At 50.5% G+C, this 21,718-nt stretch overlaps 1 protein-coding gene across 4 annotated transcripts; it reads right to left on the reverse strand.

Annotated features, from left to right (window-relative positions):
* Positions 1 to 2,445: 2,445 nt before the first annotated feature.
* PLAUR (plasminogen activator, urokinase receptor) lies at positions 2,446 to 17,283 on the reverse strand. 4 transcript variants are annotated; one of them, XM_069457522.1, is made up of 7 exons: positions 17,214 to 17,283; positions 15,319 to 15,429; positions 13,111 to 13,254; positions 7,372 to 7,550; positions 6,322 to 6,439; positions 5,154 to 5,299; positions 2,446 to 2,538 (listed from the first exon to the last, which is right to left on the reverse strand). In XM_069457522.1, exons 1-7 carry the CDS (start codon positions 17,281 to 17,283, stop codon positions 2,446 to 2,448), a joined length of 861 nt encoding a protein of 286 aa, XP_069313623.1. The 4 variants fall into 4 exon arrangements, with proteins under 4 accessions (XP_069313623.1, XP_069313620.1, XP_069313621.1 ...); XM_069457519.1 differs by lacking the exon at positions 2,446 to 2,538 and adding an exon at positions 3,805 to 4,275 and having other exon boundaries at positions 5,153 to 5,299; XM_069457520.1 differs by lacking the exons at positions 2,446 to 2,538; positions 6,322 to 6,439 and adding an exon at positions 3,805 to 4,275 and having other exon boundaries at positions 5,153 to 5,302; positions 7,389 to 7,550.
* Between the last annotated feature and the right edge of the window lie 4,435 nt (positions 17,284 to 21,718).

Genomic DNA, 21,718 nt, shown 5'->3' on the forward strand with positions numbered 1-21,718 from the left:
AGGGCGGGGCTGGGGCTCAGGCGTGGGGTGGGGTCAGTGCCTTCGCTCCCTCCCTCCCTCCTGTCCTGACCCGAAAACCCCGTGTTTCCGCGTCATTCCCCGGGAGGGGCCGCATGAGAGTGAACCAACTGGAAGGAAGCCTGAGTTCCGGGCCTCGGGAGGGTGAGGCCCCTGTGAACACCTCCCAGGCCCTGGCGTCCCAGCTCCCCGCTCCTCCCCGCCCGGACTCTCCTGCCCCATCTCTGTGTCCCTCTCTGTGTGCACTGGACTCAGCCCTTCCCAGGGACTGCCCTGGTGCATGGTCTCTTGTTATGCGAGATAATTTCCTCTTTGCTTTAGCCATTTTGAGTTTTAAGTGCAGCCTTGGCCACCGTATCGCATGTGGTTCACACGGAGTACATGGAGGCAGCCCTACTTGCTGATTAAAACATTCTAAGTAATGGTTTTCTTTTTCAGTGGCTCCTCCATCCTTGTGGTGGGATCTCTCTTGCAGTCTGTTTTCCAAGCTCTGGCCAAGTGGGCAGCGTACCACGAGGACCGCGGGAGCACGGGATGCTTGTGTACGACCTGAACAACTGCATGCAGTGGCTTTGATGTGAACTTCACTGGCCTAAGTAGAGGAGACTGTGGACAGAACCTTGACCCACACTGGACCCAGTCAGAATCTCTTGGCTAAAATTTTAGAAATGAGACTCAAGTAGTTCTTGGTACTTAACATCTCAGTGGGCATAATTGGCTATTACCTGTGAAGTAGAAGAAGGTAGTGTGCGGAGAGACAGAAAAATAAAGTGGAAGTCTAGGAGGGAAATCACACATTCAAAGAGAGAGAGAGAGAGAGAGAGCAAGAGAGAGCGATTGATTGAGATTCTGCAAGAAGGAGATAGCCTTGATTCTACACAGCTTTTCAATTGTTTCCTGTCCCTGGTGAGGCCTGGAGACCTAGGCCTTGCTTGGATTCTAAACTTCTGATAACGTTGTTTTTGCCAAGTCAGCATAAACAGATTTTATTTCTTGCAACCAAAGGTTCCTGAACAAAAATTTGGGAGCCATTAGCAACGAGGTCCTATCAAAAGCTGAGGTATAGGATGGGAAACTGGTCCATAGCCTCAGTACCTGCTGGAAGGCATCATGGAATGTGTATTTCTGTCCTCTGAGCTCCACTGTAGGACATAATGGGAGATGGAATCTTAGCCTCCAATCTCTGCCGTAGGGTCTCATGGGAGATGCCATCCAGTCCCGACCTCAACACCCATCGCTAGGCATCATGGGAGATGTATCCCTAGCCTCAATATCTGTTGTAGGGCATCATGGGAAAGGTGAAATTCCTCAATTTTAATTATGCAGCATCTCATAAAATTTCATCTTAGCCTCATCTCTGCTGTAGGGCATCATGGGAGAGCTAGTTCTGGCCCCGTTTTTGTTGTAAGGCACCATAGAAGATGTAGTCTTTCCTTCCTTCCTTCTCTCCTCTCTTTCTTCATCACCTGCCATGGTGCAGGTGCTATGCCAGGCGCTAGGACTACAGTAGCAAGCAAATAAAAGGCCTTACCTTCCATGGTGATTGTAATGGGGAGAGTTAGCAAAAAACAAACAAGAACATGACTGCTCCGGTGAACCATTGCCAAATAACAAAATACTCCAAAACTCAGAGACGTCAAACAACAACCTTTTTATTTCTTGATTCTATGGGTCAGGAATTTGAGCAGGATTGGTGAGTATCTGCTTCACGATGAACTGGAGCCAAAAATGGACTGGCTTGAACAGATGGAGATGGAGGGGATACTCATCTAGGGGCCATATATCTGAGGCTTTTAGTGGTATTATGGGTATTGAATTTTGTCCTCCTAAAATACATGTTGAAATGCTAACCCCTGGTATCTATGCATGCGACCTTATTGGAAATAAAGTCTTTGCAGATGTGATTACATTAATGATTAGATGAATCCCTACTAGATTAGGGTGGGCTCTAAATGCAGTGATTGATGTCATTCTAAGAAGAGAGAGACATTTGGAAACACACAGCCACACTCACAGGGCGGAAGGCCATGTGAAGACAGAGGTAGAGATTGCAGTGATGTGCTGTCAGCTAGGAATGCCAAGGATTTCTGGCAACCATCAGAAGCCAAAGGGAGGCAAGGAAGTGTTCTTCCCCAGAGGCTTTAGAGGGAGCATAGCTCTGCCAACACCTTGGTTTTGGACTTTTGGCATCCAGAACTATGAGAGAATAACTTTCTGTTGTTTTAAGCCACCTAGTTTGTAAGTTTATATTAATAGTAATTTATCATGGCAGCCCTAGGAAACTCATATAGCTGGATTTCCTGGTTTTCTTCTCCATATCATATCTGCTGGGGCTGCATGTTCAAGGTGGCTCCTTCACCCACTTGTCTGGTACCTGGGCTGAGAAGGCTGAAACATCTGGGGCTTTCTGTCCATGTGGTATCTTATCTATACATGAGTAGCCTGGGCTTCCTTACAGCATGGCAGTCTCAGGGTAGTAGGACTTTTACATGGCAACTGGCTTCCCCAGACTGAGCGTTCCGAGATTCAGGAAGTGGAAGACAGGCTGGGCGTGGTGGCTCACGCCTGTAATCCTAGCACTCTGGGAGGCCGAGGCTGGCGGATCATTTGAGCTCAGGAGTTCGAGACCAGCCTGAGCAAGAGCGAGACCCCATGTCTACTAAAAATAGAAAGAAATTATATGGACAACTAAAAATATATATAGAAAAAATTAGCCGGGCATGGTAGCGCATGCCTGTAGTCCCAGCTGCTTGGGAGGCTGAGGCAGGAGGATCGCTTGAGCCCAGGAGTTTGAGGTTGCTGTGAGCTAGGTTGACACCACGGCACTCTAGCCAGGGTGATAGAGCAGGACTCTGCCTCAAAAAAAAAAAAAAAAAAGGAAGTGGAAGACAGTAGTTTGTAAAAGCCTGGCTTCAGAACATGCCACAGGAAAACTTCCACCACATCCTATTGGTCAATGCAGTCACAAAGTTATTCACATTCAACAGGCGGAGGTGCAGAGCCCACCTCTTTAAGCTGCCACAATGACAGATGGTGATATGTGATTGGAGGGAGTCCTAAAAAGAAACCCTGTCCCTCACTCGCCCCCAAATACCATGGAAGATGTCCTATTTTTTTCTTCGTTAACCAGAAAGCGCCATGGGGAATATAATTTTGTCTCAAATCATGGGAAACAGGAATTCTTCCATATTGTGCTCCAAGAGTGCCATTGAAATGGTAGTTGTGGCTTTTTGTCTGACAGTCCTAAGGCATCCTGGGAAATACAGCCCAGCTTTTATCCCCTGCCCCGAGAGCATCATGGGAGGCGCAGTCCAGTCATTTCTCACTGCAGTGCATCAAGGGTGTTCTGGCCCTCAGTTTGTCTCCTGTCCATCTCCTGTCCCAGAGCACCCTGGGAAACACAGACGTGTCTCCTTAGAACAACAAAATAGTCTTAACCTTTGAAGTTTAGGGCAAGAGACTGGATGGTTAGTGTTGGGTGGGTGAGTTGGAAGGTTGCATTTGGAAGCCAGAAATAGCTGTGGAGGCAGCTTAGGGCAGAAGCCCACAGGGACTGCCCCCCAGGCAGGGCCTTCAAATGCCTGGGTCCTACAACGTGACCTCTAATTCCAAAAGCCTGTGGAAAGGTGCCCCCCACCATTCATCCTCCCAAAGACAGATAAAAGGGCAGACCCGGCTTTGTTCACGGGTACAAAAATCTTTAAGTATAAAAAAAATCTTTATTTAAGTATAAAATAAATAATATGAATATTAATTAATAATAACAACAATAGCGGCATTCATAACTACAGCTCTCCTGCTGGCCCACATCTTTTCTACAGCTTTTCTTCTCTGGTTCTTACAACAACTCAATCAGATAAGTATTTGATGGCTGGGAAAACTGAGGCCCAGAGAGGTTGGCACACCGGCTTGAGGTCACACAGTAAGTTTGCAGGGCTGAGAGCTGAGGGAAAGGCAAAGGAGTCCCCCGGATCCAGCCGGGCTAGAGATGGGGGGGTTGGGTTCAGGTCCAGAGGAGAGTGCCTCCCCACAGTCTGGCAGTCATTAGCAGGGTGACAGTGAGGCTGACGTGGGCAGGGCCAGGCCGAGGGGCACCCCCTCTGCGGTGCTGGACATCCCGGGCCGGGTGGTTACAGCCACTTCCATGACAGCATGTGACATTGAGATGGGTCAGGCTGAAGGCATCAGCCACGTGGACGCGTTGGCACCATGAATCGGTTGCACAGCCTCTTACTGTGTAGCTTGGGGTCCCCGGCCCTGGAGGAAAGAGAAGACTGAGTCAGACTCCCAGCTCTTGGGCCTGGGCCTGGAATTCTCAAGTAGGTGGCGTGCCATCTTGTGGTCGGGGCCACCTTCACTGCCACCTGGAGAAAGCAGCAGTTCTCAAAGTGTGCTCCGGGGACCCCTTGGGGGGGGTTCCCAAGACCCTTTCAGGAGATCTGTGAAGCCAAAATTATTCTCGTAATAGGACTAAAACATTTGGCTTTTTTGCTTTCATAAGTGTACAATGGAGTTTTCCAGAGACTTCAGGACGTGTGATATTGCAACAGACTGAAAGCAGAAGCAGCTGTGAGGATCCAGCTGTTTCTATTAAGCCAGACATTAAAGAGACATGCAACACCGTAAAACAATGCCAGGCTTCTTACATTTTCTCATTTTGGAAAATACAGTCATTTTTCATAAAAAAATATGTTAATGTGTAATGAATTTTTGTTATTTTAAAAGAATTAATAAATAGATAAGCCTTTTAAAAATATCTCAGTTTTGATTTCTAATGCAGTATATATCTATAGAAATCACTGACATAAACAGTAATTTTTAAGAGCACGAAGGAGTTTTGAGGCCAAAAGCTTGGAGGACGGCACAGGATGGAAGCCCAAGATGTCCACAGCAGGTCCAATCCACCTATGGGAAATCCCGCCACTAAAAAATTCCACTTTTCTATGGCAGAAATGTCCATTTCCTGATGACAAGTCCCAATTCCTTGCTACAATTTTGCACCCTCAGAAGGAAGTTCCACCTTTCCCACAGGAAGATCCATCTCAGTAAGTCCAGCCTAACTGGAAGTCAACCTCCTGCAGACCCCCCCTTCCCCCCAATAAGTGTCCCCTCTTACCCTCCCAAAGGGCCTCACCATTAGTGCCAGTGGCTTCCAGACATTGATTCATGGTGCCTCGGCAGTCAATGAGGGACGTCTCTTCGGAGGAACACCCATGGGTGCTGTTCCCCTCACAGCTGTAACACTGAAAGCCATTCAGTGGCAGGTTTTGAAGCTCCACGACTTAGGAGAAGACAAGAGACACAGAGACCAAGGAAATTAGCACGTGGGTCCCTCCTTCCTTGCATTTCCACCCTAGGACTCCTACTGTCAGCCTGAGATGTGATGGAGCCACCTTGTGGTCAGGTGCTGGAGTGGCACTTTCTTTTGGGGGAGTTCTCAAAGGCTTGAGAGAAACCCCAACTCCCAACTCCCAACTCCCCACCAGGAGCCCCATTTCTGGCCAGGCACTACTACGCCGGGCACTGCGTAAGCAACTGTGTAAGACAAAACTGTGTTGCTGCCCACACACGATTTACAATTTAGAGCTACGCTGTCCAATATGGTAGCCACTGACCACATGTGGTTATTTAAATTTAAATTTAAATACATTAATATTAAATAGAATGTTAAAATTCAGTTCGCATTGCAAGTGCTCAATAGCCATGTACAGTAGTGGCTACGATGTTGGACAGAGCGCAGACACACCACATTTCCACTTCTACAGAAAGTCCTGTTGGACAGGGCTGGTTTATGGAGACGGAGTAACACAAGGGATGTGCATTACATTGGAGGGGCGGGCCAGCGAACGTTTCCCTTTTGCTTTTTTTTTCTTTTAAATCATTCTTGCTGCTGGGTTGAGGCTTGGCTGTAGGGTAGCAGAGGTGGCAGGGAGACCAGGGAGGAGGTCATTGCAACAACCTGGGCAAGCAGTCGTGGTGGCTTGGCCCAGAGGTGGCAGTGGAGGTGGTGGGGAGTAGAAGGATTCAAGAAAGATATAGAAGAGGGAGAAAGCACAGGTCTCAGTGAGGGGTTGACAATCTCAATGAATTCCCACAAAATTCTTCTTTGAGAAGGTTTGGTATGTCCACTTTTTAAAAACATTTTTTGGGGGCGGCAAGATGAGGATCAGATATGCCCATTTTTCAGAAGAGAAAACAAGGCTCAGAGGGGAATGGTTTGCCTGACCGTGACTGAGTGGCAGTCTGCCCGAGTGCACCTCCCTGCCCCGTCCCAGGCCCCACGCCAGGTCCCCAGCCCTTTACCTGGGCCCCCGTTGCATTTGGTGGTGTTGCAGCACTGCAGAAAGTGAAAGGTGTGGTTGTTGTGGAAGCCGGTGGGGCCTGGGCAGCCAGGAAGGTAGCCACAGCCGCGGGAGTGTTGCTCATCATTGACATCCCCTATGGGGGGCAGGGGTGAAAGGTCAGAGGTTAGATTGTGGATGAGGGGCTGAAACTGGATTTGCCCACCATAGCAGGCATTCAACCCCTCTCTGCTTCAGTCTTTTTTTTTTTTTTTTTTTTTTTTTTTGTTGAGACAGAGTCTCACTTTGTTGCCCAGGCTAGAGTGAGTGCCGTGGCGTCAGCTTAGCTCACAGCAACCTCAGACTCCTCGGCTTAAGCGATCCTACTGCCTCAGCCTCCCGAGTAGCTGGGACTACAGGCATGCGCCACCATGCCCGGCTAATTTTTTCTATATAGATTTTTAGTTGTCCATATAATGTCTTTCTATTTTTAGTAGAGACGAGGTCTCGCTCAGGCTGGTCTCGAACTCCTGACCTTGAGCGATCCACCCGCCTCGGCCTCCCAGAGTGCTAGGATTACAGGCGTGAGCCACCGCGCCCGGCCTGCTTCAGTCTTCATCATAGGACCCTCATTTTATTTAGGGCAGTCGTATATTTAGCAGAAAGACCATTTTCCATCCTCCCTAGCTATAGTCATGTGATGAAGTTCTGGCCACTGTGATATAAGTAGAAGTGCTTTATGAAGACTTTCTGAAAGGAGAACTCTCACAAAAGGAGGGGTGTTCCTTTTTTGCCCCCTTTCCCCGTCCTCATTCCTGGAACTTGGACCTGAGGCCTGGAGCTCCGGCAGCCATCTTCGACTATGAGGCAGTCTTGAGAATGGAAGTGATATCTAAGAAATCAGAAGGCATCTGGATACCCGGTGACTCTTAAACTGTCCTAGTGGCCCTGGACTTCCTGTCACTGGGCATTTTCTGTGTGAGAGAACTAACTTTCTCCCTCGCTTAAATCCCTGTTATTTTGGGGTTGCTGTTAAGTGCAGGCTTGGGGAGGAGCAAAGCAGGGAGGAGGCATTGCTGGTAGGTTGGGGCTCACCTTCCAGGCTCCGGTAGGTCACCACCTCCAGGCACTGTTCTTTAGGGCTACCGCACTGGAGGCTCTGTTCCCGGCCCCTCTCACAGCTCATGTCTGATGAGGCGCAGGAAACACATTCAAGGTAACGGCTTCGGGGAAAGGAGGGAGCGCGGCGGCCTGTTTGGAAGAAGGGCAGGAGGGTGAGACTCCGTGGGGAGAATCCTGGAGCTCCAGCTCCCTGAGGACTCATCTCAGCATCGACGCCTTGTTACCCTACCCTTTAGCCAATCAGCAAGCCCTGCTCATTCTGCCTCCTGAACTTTTCTAGAATCTATCCCCTCCTGTCCAGCCCCATGCCTTGGTCCAGCTCAGACCTCCTTCAACACCAGCTAGCTCCCTAGCCTCCTGGTTTCCATTCTTGCAACCCCACTCCCAACCCAGTGCATTCCCACCTGACCCTATTAGATATGTTTCTAATACTCACATCTCTCCTCTGCTCAAAACCCTTCCATGGCTCCCTACTGCCCTCAAAATAAAATCTAGGCTCTTCAGTGTGGCATTCAAGGCCCATCAAAGGCTAGGTCCTGGCCACTTCTCCTGCCTCATCCACCTCCACTAGCCCCTCTGACTCTACGCCACACTGACTTCCCACAGCCCATGGATATACATGCTGCCTGGCATCCATGCCTTTCCATACGCTGTTGCCTTTGCCTAGAACACCTTTCCCTTGCTTCCTACTTTCCCTAAGTCCTCATTCTTCAGGTGTCATCTCCAATTTCACCTGCTCTAGGAAGCCCTCCCTGACCCACCAGGCTGGATCAGGTACCCCTTCTGAGCTACCACAGGCCCCTGGACTCCCCCATTCCAGTCTTGTCCACTCTGGGTCATCACTGTGTGGTGACGGATCTGTCTCCTCTACCAAACTATGAGCCTAGGAAGGCAGGGACAGGGCCAGGGCCTGAGACGATATCCAATAAATATTCATTAAATGAATGAATGAACAATTACTTAAAACCCTTCTATTGTTCCCTGTGGTAGGCAGTCTCCAAGACAGCTCCCAATGATCTCTGCTTCCTGGTATACCTGCCCTTGTGTAGTCTCTTCCCATAAAGAATAAGGCTGACCTACGTAGCCAATAGGATACCGTGGAAAAGATGGTGTGTGCCCTCTGTGGCTAGATCATAGAAGACATGGCAATTTCTGCCTGGGTCTCTCTCTCAGATCACTTGCTCTGGAGGAAGCCACAGCCATATTGTAAGGACACTAAAGCAGCACCGTGGAGAGATCTACATGGCGAGGAACTGAGGCCTTTGTCAAAGCCATGGGAGGGGATCACCCATGTGAGTGAAGCTACCTTAGGATCCTTCAGATGACTGTAGCCCCACCTGACATCTTGACTGCAGTGTCATGAAGGATCCTGATCCTGAGTCCAAACCACCTAGCTAAGCTGTTCCAGGATGCTTAACCTTCAGAAACTTTAGGAAATAATATATTCTTATCTTTAAGTTTTGAGGCAATCTGTAATGTAGCAATAGATAACTGATCGCTACCTAACTGTCTCAGGGATCAAAGGCTCACTTGATTGATTTGTGATAACTTTGCCTTTTGCGCACACCTTCCGGTCTTGGCCAACTGGATCAATTTCCTTTCCCTGGAAACACCAAAGTCATTCCTCTGCCCAGGCCTTGGTTCACACCATTTCCCATGCTTGGCATGCCCTCCCTTTCCTGACCCAAGATATCCAAGCTGAGTCTAGGCCAAGTCTTAAGGAAGTGAGAGGGCTATCTCAGCCAAAGCTCTCAACTGGCAGGCCGCTGGCTCTAATTAGGTGAATCATTTACATCCAAAGCCAAATCATCCCTCCCAAGGAAAAATAACTCCAAGGCCAATAACCCATGTATTCTCACACAAACTTTCATGAAAATGAAAACATGAATTGCCGTCATTTCCCAAACAGCTGTCTCACACCACCCAAGGGTCTCCTTTGTGAATTCTTATTCTTACACCACTCTTCTAAATGCAGGTGACCCTTAGGACTCTGTCTTAAGCCCTTTTAATTTCTCATGGTATAGACTCTCTCCTATAGGGATTTTATCTGTTGACATGGTTTCATTTCCACTATCTGCTGGTCACTCACAAATCTCTCTCCAGTTCAGACTTCTCTCTGAGCTCCAGACCTGTACCCCCAACTGCCTTTTGGACGCCCCCTGGCTATCCCTTGAACACCAGCCCCAAAATAAATTCTCCATCTCCTCCCAGACCTGCACCTCCTCCTCCTGAATTCCCCATCTCAGAGGTGGCCCCACCCAGGGCAGAAACCTGGCAGATCCCTTCATCCTCCATATCTATGCATCAGTCTGGCTGCGTCTACTGTCCTGTCTTCTAGTTCTTTAGTCCTCTTGCTCTGCTGTTTCTAATCTCTGTTAAGCACATCTGTTGAGTTCGTCATTTCACTCATTGTTCTATATTTGCTGTCTCTTTTAAAAAATGGATTCCAGATGCTGAAACTTATTCTTTCTACTGTTTCTTGAACATACTGATCATAGCAATTTTAATATCTGAGTCACTATGAATCTGTTTCTATTGTTGGATTTTTCTCTTGGTTTCTGGTTTAATTTTCTTCAGGATACCTTGTAAGTTTCTGTCGCCTTTGTTGTTTTTAAGAGATGAGGTCTTGCTATGTTGCCCAGGCTGGCATGTACTGGCTATTCACAGGCTCAATCCCACAGCTGATCAGAAGAGGAGTTTTGACCTACTCTATTTCTGACCTGGGATGGTTTCCCCCTCCCTAGGCAATCTGGTAGTCCCTCACTCTCTGGAGGTCACCATAATGATGCCAAACTTAGTGCGGACACTCGTTCAGCATATCATATTACAGCCCAGAACTCCTAGGCTCAAGCAATCCTCCTGCCTCAGCCTCCCATGTAGCTGGGACTACAAGTATGTACCACCATGCTCAGCTGTCTTGTAAGTTCCAACCAGATGCCAGACATCATAGATGAAAATAAGTAAAGACTCAAATGATGTTATCTTCTTCCAAAGAGGATTAGGTCTTCTTCCTGTCAAGGATGAGACTTAGGCTTGTTTAGGGCTGATCTAATTCAGCCTTGCCCTTACCCCTAGGGTGTGGTCCGAAGGGAAGGCCCGATGTGCTTCCCTAGGCCTCTTCTGCTTGGCAACCTCTGTCTCCCCAGCATCACATGCCTGCTGGAAGCCTTGCTCGCTTCTGTAGCTTCCCAGCTACTATTTTTTCTGCCGAGTTTCTTGGACTCTCATTCTAGGCATGCACAGCTTGCCAACGACTTGAGGGAAATTTATTTGCAGATTGGGGACTCCCTTTTCTGTGGTCCCATCCATTCCAGGATTTTAACTCTTCCAGACATGCTGGCAGCCCCAAACGCCAACCTCTGCCTTCTCAGTCTAGCGACTCTCTTTCTGTTTGGGCTCTATTTCCCCTTCACAGCAGCAGATTGGAAAGTGCACTCAAGGAAAAAGCCAGGTTGTCTTCTACGCTTCCCTTATTTCAAAGATTCTAGCACCTCAAGTTCCTCCCTTCATTTGCTGCTCTCCAGTGACCTCAAATAACTGTTTGTTACTTGTCCAGTGTTTGTAGCTGTCATCGGCAGGAGGGCTCGTCTGACACAAGTGACTTCATCATGATCAGAACCGCAGGTCTCCTCACCACATCTAACCCATCACTGCGGCCTGCTCGTCTACCTGCCAAACAGCAGGTAAATCCACCCACTTCTCTCCTGGCCGACACCCTGGTCTGACCACCCTCTTTTCCACCTGGACAACCTCACCCACCTCCAAGTTTGTTTCCCTTCGTTTACTCTTGCTTCCCTCCAGCCTATCTTCTGTCATGAGGTCAGGATAATTTGTTAAAAATACAAATGTGATCATGACATACGCTACTTAAAACCCTTCTGTGACACCCCACTGCTCCTGGGACAAGGTCTATGTATTCATCCTCACCATGGCCTGGACGGCCCCATGTAACATGACCTCGCCAAGTTCACTGGCTCATCGCACCCCATTTTTTCCTTCCCCCAGACACACTACTTTTGCCCACTTCTGGGCCTTCCTGCTTCCTCAGCTGGAAGACCCTTCCTACTGGCTTTTTAACAGACTCCTAGTCATCCCTGAAGATCCTGTTTAGCTGTTGCTTCCTCTAGGAACCTTCCCTGACCTGAGTCGGGTGTCTCCTCGGGGGTCCCACAGTCTGTCTTCTTCCCTGATCCCACCCTGACCCCTCTGTCTGTGCTTCTGCCCTCACAGCCCTGACTAATCTAACCAGCTGGTGGCCGGTGAGGGGTCTGTCACACACTTCCAGCACACACTGGGCTGTGAGCGCCATGGAGGCAGGGCCTGAGACTGTCTTGGTCACTGCTGTGTCCCCAGCATCATGTAAGTACAGAGTGCAGTCTAACCAACTATTCGAGTTGCCATAAGCAGGGTAAGATGGCATTAGAAATGGGGATGATATAGGCCCATCAGTTATTAACCCTCATGTCCCTGTGACCCGTCATTGAAAGGGTAACACCAGCCCAGCAGGGGGTCTCCAGGGCTTTGTTCTGACACTGACCAATATTGTTAAATATTTTAACTATCATCTCTGATTAGATGCATTACTCAGACCCAGGTATTAGTGCTCTCCTTAAGCACATTTCACGGAGAGAGGAAGCCAATGTCCTCTCTCTTATCACTTCCTTAAAAATAACCATCTGATTCAGCCCTGCCAACGGATGAAAGTTTGTGGTGAGGATGCATGAAAATCAGGCGGAATCAGGCTGGATGAGGAACAAAGAAACCCCAGTGCGAATGCAGGCAGTCTGCTTACCGACGTCACCCTGACAGCAAACGCAGGCCCTCTGCTTACCGACGTCACTGTGACTGGACTGGCCTTAACCAATTTCCTTCCTCACCAAGGCCAGGAAGAGGAATCTCTGCTGACCACGCACCATGGATCTCTTCTTTCCCCACCCTTCCTCTCCTGTGGCAATTTGGGAGAATTTGACCCTTTCTAAGTCTTTTTTTAAAAAAAAAACTGACCAGAGCCTGAAGCCATGACACTCAAAAAAGTGGCTTATGGAAATTTCTTCACTTTTTTTTTTTTAACTGCCCAAGTCAAAGACCATCTATTCCAGGGGACTCTCACAGCCCACGGCGACCCTCTTTTGACTTCTCTTAAGGGCTTTGAGTCTCTGCTTGTACCTTGGCCCCTCAGCATCTATTGCTTGAACCACCTCTTGTCCCCACAGAAAAAAATCAGATGGACAAATGTCAGTGAGACAACTCACCCACGTCTCAAGCGTGAGTGTGGGCTTGTTGAGGGCAGGTGTTGCATCTGGTACATAATAGCCACACAGACAAACGTGCGGGATGGAGACAGGGTCAGGGATGAGGATAAGTTTGTAGTTGGGGGCAGGATGGCGGATAGTTTGAGATGAGGGTGGGGTTGACGTGGGAATGAGGTTAGAGCTGTGTTTAGAATAAGGATGTGTTTGAGTTGGAGAGAGTGTTGGGGTAAAACGAAGTGGGGGGTGTGACTGGAGGTGAGGTTGAGCTGGGGGTGCGGGTGAGCGGGGCTGGAGGTGTGTTTGAGCTGGAGGTGGAACTGGTGTAGGGCATGGAGCTGGGGTTGGAGTGGTATAAAATTGGGGAGAGGATTGGGATGATGATGAGGTTGAGTCGGGGATGGTTTGGGGTTGGGGATGGCGAGGGCTGCCTTACTCACCAGGTCTGGGCCGGTTGCAAAAATTTGTCCCACACACAGTCTCTGTAAGGGTGATGATCTGCAAACCAGTCCGATAGCTCATGGTCCTGTTGGTCTTCTCTGGGTAGGCGCAGCCTCTCACCACCACCTCCAGCTCTTCCTCTTCTGGGAGAAACGGATCTTCAGTACCCCAGAGGCTCCCCTGGGCCCAACCAGCACCCTGGTCTCAAGGTCACCCACTCCCAGGGCTGATCCTTGCCAGGGCTCTCCTCTTGTTTTGGTCCAACTCTATCTAGAATTATCCCCACCTCCCCACCCTCCACACATGGGCATCCTGCTCTCTTAGTGACAGCAGTATCACTGGGACTTTCTGGATTCATCTACCCCTCACCCCCTACCCCAGTTTAGTGATCTCAGCAGGGAGAGGCCTCTAAAGGGAATTTCTAAAGGGGAATGCTTTGCGAATGCCAAAAAGTATAAGAGAATGATATAACACCTACTGCACATTCATCACCCAACTTTGTAAAATTTTAGCATTTTGCTATATTTGTTTCACATATTTTTTATAAGAAATGGAATTTAGGCCGGGCGCGGTGGCTCACGCCTGTAATCCTAGCACTCTGGGAGGCCGAGGCGGGTGGATCGCTCGAGGTCAGGAGTTCGAGACCAGCCTGAGCAAGAGCGAGACCCCGTCTCTACTAAAAATGGAAAGAAATTATATGGACAACTAAAATATATATATAGAAAAAATTAGCCGGGCATGGTGGCGCATGCCTGTAGTCCCAGCTACTCGGGAGGCTGAGGCAGTAGCATCGCTTAAGCCCAGGAGTTTGAGGTTGCTGTGAGCTAGACTGACGCCACGGCACTCACTCTAGCCCGGGCAACAGAGTGAGACTCTGTCTCAAAAAAAAAAAAAAAAAAAAAAAGAAATGGAATTTAAAATATACTGTCAGTCAGGCGTGGTGGCTCATGCCTATAATCCCAGCACTTTGAGAGACCGAGGCAGGAGAATTGTTTGAGCCCATCCTGGGCAGCACAGCAAAACCTGTCTCTACAAAATTATTTATTTATTTATTTATTTGAGATAGAGAGTTGCTTTGTCTAGAGTGTAATGGTGTCAGCCCAGCTCATGGGAACCTCAAACTCCTGGGCTCAAGCAATCCTCCTGCCTTAGCCTCCCAAGTAGCTGGGACTATAGGCATGTGCCTCCATGCCCCACTAATTTTTCTATTTTTAGTAGAGATGTGATCTTGCTCTTGTTCAGGCTGGTCTCCAACTCCTGACCTCAAGCGATCCTCCTCCCTCGGCCTCCCAAAGTATTAGGATTATAGGCGTGAGCCACTGCGCCTGGCCTCTACAAAAAATTTTAAAAAATTACGCATGCGTGGCATGTGTGCCTGTAATCATAGCTACTTGGGAGGCTGAGCCAGGAGGATCCCTTGAGGCTGGGAGTTGGAGGTTGCAGTGAGCTGTGATCACGCCACTGCACTCCAGTCTGGGTGACAGAGTAGGGCCCTGTCTCAAAAATAAATAAATAAAAGATACTGTTAAAGTCCCCTGTTCACACCTCCCAATCCCGCTCCTCTCATGCCCTGTCTTGCAGCAACCACTGGTGTAGGTAATTCTTACACCATGAATGCATAACAGTATATACTATTGTTTCACCTTTTTAAAAGCTTATATTAAAAGGTGTCATATTCTGCAATGTTTTTTTTTTCTCTCAACCTTATGTTTTTGAGATGTGTTCACATTGATATCTGCAGCTCCAGTTCGTTTATTTAAACTGGGGCAGAGCATTCCTTTATGTGATTACACCACAGCGTTTCTCCTCTGCTGCTGACAGACTGGATGGAGTTTGTTTCCAATTTTCCATGTCACAAACACTGCTGCTATGAACATTCTTAAACATGTGTTCTTAAACATATGTGACCAACGTTCTCTGGCATGTCTACATTCCTAGGAGTTGCACTGCTGGCTAATTAGGGCATGCCGATCTGCATTTGTATCACACTTTGCCAAATCGCTCTGGGTGGTGGAATCGCCAGTTTACCCCCCACCACAGGGTCTGTCGCTCCACATTTTCACCAACCCTGGTATTGTCAGATTTTTAAATGCCTGCCAGTCTGGTGGGTGTGACACGGGCTCTTCTTCTTGTTTTAGTTTGCTTTGCCCTAATTACTGGTGAGAGGATCCTTGGTCACTCACGTGTCCTGTCGTGCTGGAGCCCACCTTCGGATATGCGCATGACCGTGGTCCTGCAGAGGTCCTGGCCCGGCGCGCACTCCTCCACCTGGCAATGCCCGCTGCTCTCACACCGCATGCACTGCAGGCCCCAGGAAGCTGAAGGGAGGCGGACAGAGAGGAGAGAAGAGGTGGTCATATGCTCCGTGCCAGGATCCCCCTCTTGCCCTCTCGTGCCCCCAAACCAGAACCACGTCTCCCGGCCCCGTCCACTCAGGTTCGTGCTGCACGTTCTGCTGGGTTCCGACTGGCTGTATTTGCCAGTCTACCCTCGCCCACGTTCTACCTCTGCGCACCCACCCGACCGTTCCATCTCCGCCCACACGTCTCTCCCCAGAGTCCTGTCCTGGCCCGTTTTCCCTTAAATTCTGTCTTCGCGCGGGGTCTATCCTGAAAGTCCTGTCCCCGCCCCCTCTATCAGGAGAGGCTCCATTTAGGTCCTTTCCCGCACCCCACCGGCCCTAGGTCTATTCCGCCTCTGCAATTCCGCAAGGGGCGTTCTAGCCACAGCCCACCCTGATCTCCCAGTGCCCTAGTGGAATTATTCCCCAACTCGCGGCCCCAGATCCTACCCTCCTCCATAGCCTCTCCTCGCCCGCCAGTTTATTCTGAAATTCTAATCCCACCCCATCAGCCCTTCCGAAATTCTAATCTCAAACCCTCTGGTTTCCCTTAATGTTCCCTTCCTGCCCTCTTGCTCCTCTCCAAGGTTTCAGCCCCGCCTTCCCTGAACCCCGCCCCCCGCTCCTCCCAGATATCCTAGCCCCGCCCCTGCTCCGCCCAGATATCCTAGCCCCGCCCCCCCGCTCCTCCCAGATATCCTAGCCCCGCCCCCAGCTCCTCCCCGACATTCCAGTCCCGCCCCCAGCCCCCTCCCCGCGGTCCTAGCCCCGCCCCCAGCTCCTCCCGGGCGTTCTCTCTCCGCCCCCAGCCCCCTCCCCGCGGTCCTAGCCCCGCCCCCTATCTCCTCCCGGGCGTTCTCTCTCCGCCCCCAGCCCCCTCCCCGCGGTCCTAGCCCCGCCCCCTATCTCCTCCCGGGCGTTCTCTCTCCGCCCCCAGCCCCCTCCCGGAGCCCGTAACCCCTTTCGGTGTCCCCGCCCCAAGGCTCGTCCAGGATGAACCTCCCGGGCGTCGCTTTCCCGCCCCAAATTCGGAGTTCTCTAGACACGTTACTCATTCTCAGCCTCCCGCGGTCTCGAGAGCTTTCCAGGTTATTCATCGCCGCATACCCCCACCCCGCCCTGACTCAGTTCCTTCTCGAATTCCTCTCGTTTCTCAAACTCATCCCCCAACATTTTCCGGGGGAAGCAGGTGCGACGGTCAAGTCCGGGAGAGGGCAGTGAAAGGGAAGGGTCCTCGAGGAACAGGCCCTGGGTCCCCAGCCCCCGGGCCTGACGCTCGGTCGTACTCTCCTTAGACCTTTGGTAAAAGGGGGACTCCTGTCTGCAAACGCGGGTCCGCGGGGTGGGGCGCGCTGGGGGCGGGGGGGCAGAGCCCCTGACTCAGGGATTGGCGGTGCGGCTGGGGCCGATTACTTCGCCTCTTGGAGGCTCCGTTTCCTCCTCCGTGAAACGGAGTTAATAATAGTCCCATCCGGCTAGTTTGAAACTGCAAGGAAGGAGTTTAAAAGAGCGCCTGGAGTAAAGAGAGCGCTCACGAACAGGCTGTGGTTCCTGTCGTTAAATGCCTGGGCTCGACTCGTATTTCCCGAGCACCTGCGGCGTGCAGGTACTGCGCTGCGGGGGGCTGCAGACGGCGCGAGCATGATTATTGATTGGGGGCGGCGCTGGACTGAACCGCATTCCCCCAACTCATCAGACCCGGCCCCCCCGACCCCGCCCAGACCCTGTTGCCAGCGCGGGTGTCCAGGACACGGCCCCTACCTGGGATGCACGTCTGAACCAGCAGCAGCAGCGCGGGCAGCAGCAGCAGCGGCAGCAGCGGGCGGCCCATGTCCGGAGGGCGCTTCCGTGCGCCGCCTCCCTGCGCCTCTTCTCTTCTTCTGGTCCCGGGAAGGCGGCAGTTTTGTGGCCTCGGGGGCCCCTCCCAGACATTTTGCGAAACACCGAGTCAGCCCCAGATGCGTGGGTGCTTCCCCCTCCTCCCCCACGGGCCTCCCCCGCCCCAAACTTCCCTTTCCCGGGCGCGGTCGTCCCGCTGTAAGGGGCCTGGCTCGGCCCTGAGTCACCCAGCCGCTGTCGCGGTCGCAGCGACGTTCCTGGACTGCCTCGATGCAAATCCCGGTTCTGTCTCTTCCTGCTCTGGGACCTTGGGCAATCGCTCTCCTCCGCTGTGAAATGGGGAGAAAACTTGTCCCGTTGGGAAAGTCGAATGTGGCTGATTATTAGATAATATTAGGGTTTTTGTTAGTTTCGTCAGGAGGATAATGGTATTGGGGTTATGTGGAAAAACGTCCTTATTATAGAGATGCATGCTGAAATATCTGGGGGTGAAAAGACATAATTTACCTTAAAACACTTTAACCAAACAAGTAGATATCACTGTTATGTGGTTAGGTGGGAAAATTGTTCTCATCGTTTAAAAATGCTCACTGAGGCCGGGCGTGGTGGCTCATGCCTGTAATCCTAGCACTCTGGGTGGCCCAGGAGCTGGAGACACAGCCGGAAACAGGGCAAAGTTCTCACCCTTGGGACACTGACAATGGGAAGTAGATATGGTTATCTAATCTATCACTGTCAAGCAGTGATAAGCCGTAAATTTAGATAAATAATAAACTTAGAAAACAAAACAGGTTGGAGGAGGTGTGAGGGTAGACATGTAGTGTGAGCTGTTTTAGGTGGGTGGTCCAGGAGGCCTTCCCTGAGCAGGTGGCTGAGTGCAGTGAGGGAAAAAGCTGGGCAGATGCGTACAGGAACCTATCCAGCCAAAGGGAACAGCCAGTGCGAAGGCCTGAGAAGGGAGTGTGAGATCTAGGAACAGCAGAGAGGTCAGAGTGGCTGGAACAGAGTGGGAGAGGGAGAGAATAGTAGGTGATGGGTAAGGAGCTACCTCTACCATGATAATAATGATTATACTATATAATTCTCATTAATTCATTGAAGCCATAAGCTAATAATTTTAAGATAAGGTAAGAAAAGTCCTAAAGATGTCCCCTTTCCTAAGAGACAATATAGCCCATGGTTAAGAGTGTGGGAGCTGGCCTCAGACTGGGAGAGTTCAAATTCCATCTAGTTATTAGCTGTGTTGCCTCCTGCAGGTTACTTAACCTCCCTGTGCCCCGAGCATTTTATCTGGAAAGTAGAGATAGCAAGTGTTTCCGTCCCAGGGCCGGTGTGCTGGGGAGATAAACCAATGCACCTATGACGCTTCCCATAGTGCCTGGCACAAAGTATGTGCTCAATAAAAGTGGTAGCTGCTGTTATCGTTGTTGTCCCTAGTGTGAATTCTGACCCTGCATTTCCTCTTCCTGGAGTGAGAAAGGAGTTGGAGATGTGTCATCCACTCTAACGTCAGCAGGTATCATGCTGACAACTGCTGGAGCCTTCCCTGGCTGGGTCCCCCTGGGCCAATGATGTCCTTTGTGAGCCTCAGTTTTCTCATCTGGAAAATGGGGCCCCTCTTGGGGTGGGCATGAAGACTAAATGAGATATTAATGTGCATGAGGTAGGGAAACGGAAAGCTGGGGGGCTGGTCCAGGCAGGCTTGAGGCCCAGCTCAGCCACTTGCTTCTGGGTGGCCCTGGGCAGATGGCTTCACTCCACCGAAGCTTGGTTTTCCCACCTGTTATGAAGTGGGTTTGGGTAGGTGGGAGGCATCTCTCAATGGAGAGAAAACTCAGGTTTGAGGGTCACACGGAGCTCTGTAGTCTGGCGCTGCCACTTCCTGGAGGGATGACCTCACTGCTCTGGGCCACAATTTCCTCTTTTATTTAGAGAGTGAGGGAGATAGCTCAGAGCCCACTCAGCTCCACCTGGGACTTCTCTGGTCTCCTGGAATCTCTGTCTCTCTCTCCCTTTCTGTGTCTGTCTTTGTCTTTTCCTATCTCACTGTTTTCTTCTTTTTCTTTTGTCTCTGTCCCTCTTTCTCTCTGTTTTTGCTGTCTCTTTGTGTTTTTCTGTCTCTGCGTCTCCCTTTTCTCTGTCTCTCTCCATGCCTGTCTTTCTCTTTCTGTCTCTCTGTTTCTGTCCCTGCCTCTCTGACTTTCTCAGTCTCTCCCACAGGTGACACACACCTGTAAATTTCCGGTGACATGTTAAGGGAGGGGACAGGCAGGGGGCTGGGCCAGGCACGATCCAGAAAAGCGGCAGGAATGTCTGCTCCTTCTTCCCCGTGACTCACCCGGGCCTCACCCGGCTCCGCCTGCCTGTGGGGGTGAGGGGGGCAAGGCCCCCCGGTTTCGGGGGCTTCCCAGCGAGAAGAGGAGAATTTCGTGCAGAGACAGAGAGGGTGAGAGAGCTAGAGGGAGACACAGAGACATGAAGGCAGAGGGAGCAGCAGCAGAGGACAGGGATGGGGCAGAGGCACAGAGAGGGAGAGACAGAGCTAGAGTAGCGCAGGGGAGGGAGAGGGAGGTGGGAAGGAGAGAGAGGGAAGAAGAGGCCACAGACTGACTCAGGGGGAGTAGAGAAGGAGAGAGAGAGAGAGAGAGAGGGAGAGAGACTATGAGATTGATGGAGGGAATTAGAACAACACCCAACTGGGACTCCCTCATCCTCTTGCCACCTGCCGGGGGACGTGCCCACCCTCTGACCTGGCTGCGGGGAAGGCCCTTCTCTGGGCTGGGAAGTGAGGACCAGAGCTGATGGTAGGGGAAGGGCCACAGCTCCCGCTTGTCTAGGAGGCCACACTGATGTGGCTTTCAGACCCTGGCCTGGCCACCTCCCAGATGCAGGGGACCGCCCGACTCAGGGGCTCCCTAGCAGGGTGGAAGAGCTGGGAAGCCCTTGAGTCTAATACCTCTTCCCCCAACTTTCCAGGCAGAGAAACTGAGGTCCCAAGGGGAAACTTTACATGAGATTCTCTCCCTCCCAATTTTATTGAGTGCTTGTGCTACGCTGGGCGCTGGTCTCACTGCTTTAGCTATATCACTCGGTGAATCCACACGATATCCTATTTCCATACACACACAGACGAGGAAACCAAGGCTTAGAGAGACTCCCTGGGCTGAATAATGGCGCCCAGAGATATCCAGGTCCTAAGCCTGGAGCCTATGAATGTTGCCTTATAGGAAATCAGAGTTCTTTGTAGAGATGATAAAGTTAAGAATTTTTTTTTTTTTTTTTTTTTTTTTGAGACAGAGCCTCTCTCTGTTGCCCAGGCTAGAGTGCCATAGTGTCAGCCTAGCTCACAGCAACCTCAAACTCCTGGGCTCAAGCCATCCTCCTGCCTCAGCCTCCTGAGTAGCTGGGACTACAGGCATGCGCCACCATGCCCGGCTAATTTTTTCTCTTTCAGTTGAAATGGGGTCTCTCTTGCTCAGGCTGGTCTCGAACTCCTGAGTTCAAGGGATCCTCCCGCCTTGGCCTTCCAGAGTGCTAGGATTATAGGCGTGAGCCACCGCACCCGGCCAAAGTTAAGGATCTTAAGTTGGAGACATTATCCTAATTATCCAGGTGGCCCTAAATGTAATGACAAGTGCCTCTGTAAGAGAGAGGGGGAGGGATATGTGACTACAGACAGAAGAGGAGGCTGTGAGAAAGAAGCAGAGGACAGCAGGGCGGGAGAGGGAAGATACTTTGCTGCTGGCTTTGAAGACTGAGGAAGGGGCCAAGAAGCAAGGACTTCAGGGAACTCAGCTCCAGCTGGCAGAAGGCGGGGACACCACTCACCGCCTGAGCTCCGCCTCCTGTCAGATCAGCGGTGGCATTAGATTGGCATTAGATTCTCACAGGAGCGCAAACCTTACCGTAAACTGCGCATGCGAGGGATCGAAGTCATGCTCCTTATGAGAATCTAATGCCTGATGATCTCGGGTGGAGCTGAGGCGGTGATGCTAGCGCTGCAAATACAGTTTATCATTAGCAGAGATTTGACTGTACAATAAATGTAATGCGCTTGAATCATCCTGAAACCAACCCCACCCCCCACTCCCCAACCCAGTCCATGGAAAAACTGTCTTCCATGAAACCAGTCCCTGGTGCCAAAAAGGTTGGAGAACCACTGTTTTAAGCGACCCAGTTTGTAGTACTTTGTTACAACATAGCTTCTATGAATCAGGAAAATAATTAGTAAAAGATGGGAAAGGAAGCACAAATGACTCTTGTAAAAAAAAAAAAAAAAACGCTAAAATGCCATTTACGTCAGTTAACCTTTGCTGTGTTACAACCACCCCAAAACTTGGACTTGGACTTTAAGGACTTAAAACAATAACATTTATTATGTCTCATGATTCTGTAGGTCACCTCTGGGCCATTCTGGTCTAGGCTGA

This window comes from Eulemur rufifrons, chromosome 24 (genome assembly GCF_041146395.1).
Source record: "Eulemur rufifrons isolate Redbay chromosome 24, OSU_ERuf_1, whole genome shotgun sequence".
Lineage (NCBI taxonomy): Eukaryota > Metazoa > Chordata > Mammalia > Primates > Lemuridae > Eulemur > Eulemur rufifrons.